Genomic DNA, 3,171 nt, shown 5'->3' with positions numbered 1-3,171 from the left:
TGCGTAGTTATGTTTATGTAACTCCAGTGACTACTACTCGCCATAAAGCCACTATTGAAGAGTCATCATCAGCAGCGGGGATGTGAACAACAGTTATGGACGGTAAATGAAACCCACTCTGTTGTCATCGAAACAAGCCACAATTAATGAAAATGAAAGCTAATTTTCAATTGATTTTTTTATGAAGAATAAGAAATTTTTCAGATATGACATCGGACGAATATAAAAACACCACCCATCGGCAAACTTATCACAGTGCAGCAAGAGGTTCAATAGAGCACAAGTACAGGGTTTCGATCGATAATTTTGAAGAGCTTCCAACAAAAAAAAGGAAATGGCTTTTAAGGTTTGTATTTGTCCTGAGTCGGGCATTGTGTATGCTTTTAATATGTTTAACGTGTATCCACCTACTTTCAGTTCGTTGCAATTTTATACTTGGCCACTTTGGTAGCAGCTGGTGATTATGATTACCAAAAACCCAACAATGGTTTTGAAAATCAATCAAACCAACAACAACAACCCCAACAACAGCAGCAACAGCCACAAGAACATCATCAACAACAACAAGAAAATAACGATGTCCACCCAACAGATTCCTACAGCAACAACAATACTGAAGACAACAATAATTACTACAATGAGGATTCATATGCTGCATCTGGCGACTATCAATATAACAATTTGAACTATGGATATGATGCCGCCGCACTCCCTGCCTATTATCCCCCGGCTAAATATGACTACAGCTATGATGTCAATGATCCCACAACTGGAGACATTAAATCTCACTCGGAAACCAGGGATGGTTATAATGTTCGCGGTGTCTACAGTTTGATTGATCCTGATGGTTTCAGACGTACTGTCACCTATACTGCTGATAGCGTGAACGGATTCAATGCTGTTGTCAATCGTGAACCCATAGCCCTTGAAGTAGTCGCTCCTGTGTTGGCATACAAATCCATTGTACCCACCGCTGTTAATACACCAGTAGTTGCGGCAACTCCTACTAAAGCTGCTGCACAAAATGTTAAATCGAGCAACGCATCCGAAGTTAAGGATAGTTATTCTTCACCACCAGCATCTGATGGAAACGGTCCATATGCTTAAGCTAATTTATTTATTATTTTAATTATTTTGAGTCATTGTAAACAATTATTATTCATTTTCTCATTTGCTGCTTTATTAATTCATTAAATAAATTTTGTATGACAATTTTTATTGCACTATTAACAGAATTAGAAAAATGTATGTCCAAAATTCCTCCACTTCGCATTCAGGTCAGCTCAGACCATTTTCATAGATACTAAAAACATATCCCAAATCTTACATACATACTTGCAGGTACATTGAGATTAAAGCTACAGAGGACCCATTAACTTCCCATACGCGTTACCACCCACACGTTGCCCCTCCATATATTGAATATAGAACCTATAACCCTCTAAACTTAAATTATCAGAAGGTCTGAGCCGATGCCCGACCGAAAGAAGTACACACTGGCCTGCTCCCCTCAACAATTAACTTTAAATAATGCATTTTTTTAGGAAAACTAAAGAGTTAACAGTTAACTAAATTTGACATTGTCGACTACAACCAGTAAGAAAAGTAGTAAAGTCGGACGGGGCCAGATTATATAAACTATATAACTTTGGGTCTTTGGTGCACCTTTTACCTATAATCTGATATATAGGAACTACCTAAATCTGAACCGATTTCAACTTGCCACACGCTATCTCATAATAACTTCAATAATTTGTGCAAAATTTTAGGCCAATCGGACCCACCAGGGGAATTCGGTGTAGCATTTATATCAAACTTCTAGGTTATACTAAGTTCAGTACGAAATATATATGTGGATTTTGGTGCACCATTTACATTAAATCTGGACCGATTTTCAGGAAACATCATTCCAAACCTAATTCATTACGCTATGCCAAATTCTGTGCAAATCGAATGATATATAGGGACTTTGGTACACCATTTACCTTAAATCGGACGAAAATATATATGGGAGCTATATCAAAATCTGAACCGATTCCTTTTACAAACATATGCACAAAGACATAAATACTATAAAAAGTACCAAAGTACATTCGGCCATATACAGATAGTGCTATATTATTTCCTTAAAATTTGTTTGGGTTCGTTTTTAAAAATAATTCTTTAATATGGGTTGAAATTACATATATAAGATAAAACGTTCTAGTATTGACGAAAATGCGGTAGAAAAAATCTATTTCTGTTGGTCCGTGTGGCCTTGAGACGTGAACGTCCGACGTAGCCTTAAAAGACAAATTTTGAGTTGCATATTAAAACCAAATAGAACCTTTAGAGGATCTGAAATACAACCAGACTGATAGTGGTGATAATTACCAGGCTATGACTATGTTACCGAATGTGCCCCATCAAATGCCGAAGCTACTCCGAGGCAAATTCGGCAAATTTGACTTTTTTACAAAACTATAAAAAATGTTTATCTAATATTAATTTATTATATGTTTTTGGTACTACTTTTTATAATTAAGTATTAGAGGACAATAATCAGCCATAAAGTTTTTATATCTGTTGAATAAGTACTAAGATATAAAGCTCTAATAAAATGTGCCGAATGGTCCCGTCTCCCTCCCCCCACCCCCACCCCAAAAATCAATTGAAAACTTGTATATCTTATTTGGAACGAGCGGAATATCTAATCGATTAACAAAGCTGCGGAAGGAATCAAGTTCCACAAGGACCCGATTAAGTGGGTCATCTGAGAAACGTTCATCCCATCAACTATTAGCTACCCTGCACATGGTTTGCCAAGGATTAAGCCTTTTCACCATTCTCCCTTGAAAGTCTCCTGAAGATCGATTAACGATTAACAGACAGTCCAGATTTCTAACATCTGCTCTCAAAACAGAAAATCTGGCCGATTCACCGACTCTTCGTAGAGTGTGGCATAGCCTGCGACGCCCACAAATAAAGCCTAGAATTCTTGGAGGGAGATCTCCACAACCTATTAACATAAATTAGGAGTAGGGCTGAGTTGATGCTCGGCCAAAATTAGTATATCTGGCCTCCTCTCCTCAACCATTGACTTTAAATAATGCCTCTTTTTAATTAAACCCAAAAGCATGGCATAATTATACAAGGTCTCATGTAGTCATATGTTTCTAATTTTTTCATAAA

At 37.0% G+C, this 3,171-nt stretch overlaps 1 protein-coding gene across 1 annotated transcript; it reads left to right on the top strand.

Moving 5' to 3' along the window:
* Positions 1-334: 334 nt before the first annotated feature.
* On the top strand, positions 335-1,107 carry LOC133322719 (cuticle protein 21-like). The gene is made up of 3 exons (XM_061531684.1): positions 335-346; positions 418-487; positions 593-1,107. Exons 1-3 carry the CDS (start codon positions 335-337, stop codon positions 1,105-1,107), a joined length of 597 nt encoding a protein of 198 aa, XP_061387668.1.
* The last annotated feature ends 2,064 nt before the right edge of the window (positions 1,108-3,171 follow it).

The sequence above is a fragment of the Musca vetustissima genome, unplaced genomic scaffold, assembly GCF_032173495.1.
Source record: "Musca vetustissima isolate MV318-11 ecotype Yass unplaced genomic scaffold, APGP_CSIRO_Mvet_v1 utg5628, whole genome shotgun sequence".
Taxonomy (NCBI): domain Eukaryota; kingdom Metazoa; phylum Arthropoda; class Insecta; order Diptera; family Muscidae; genus Musca; species Musca vetustissima.
This window is presented reverse-complemented; position numbering and strand designations above follow the sequence as displayed.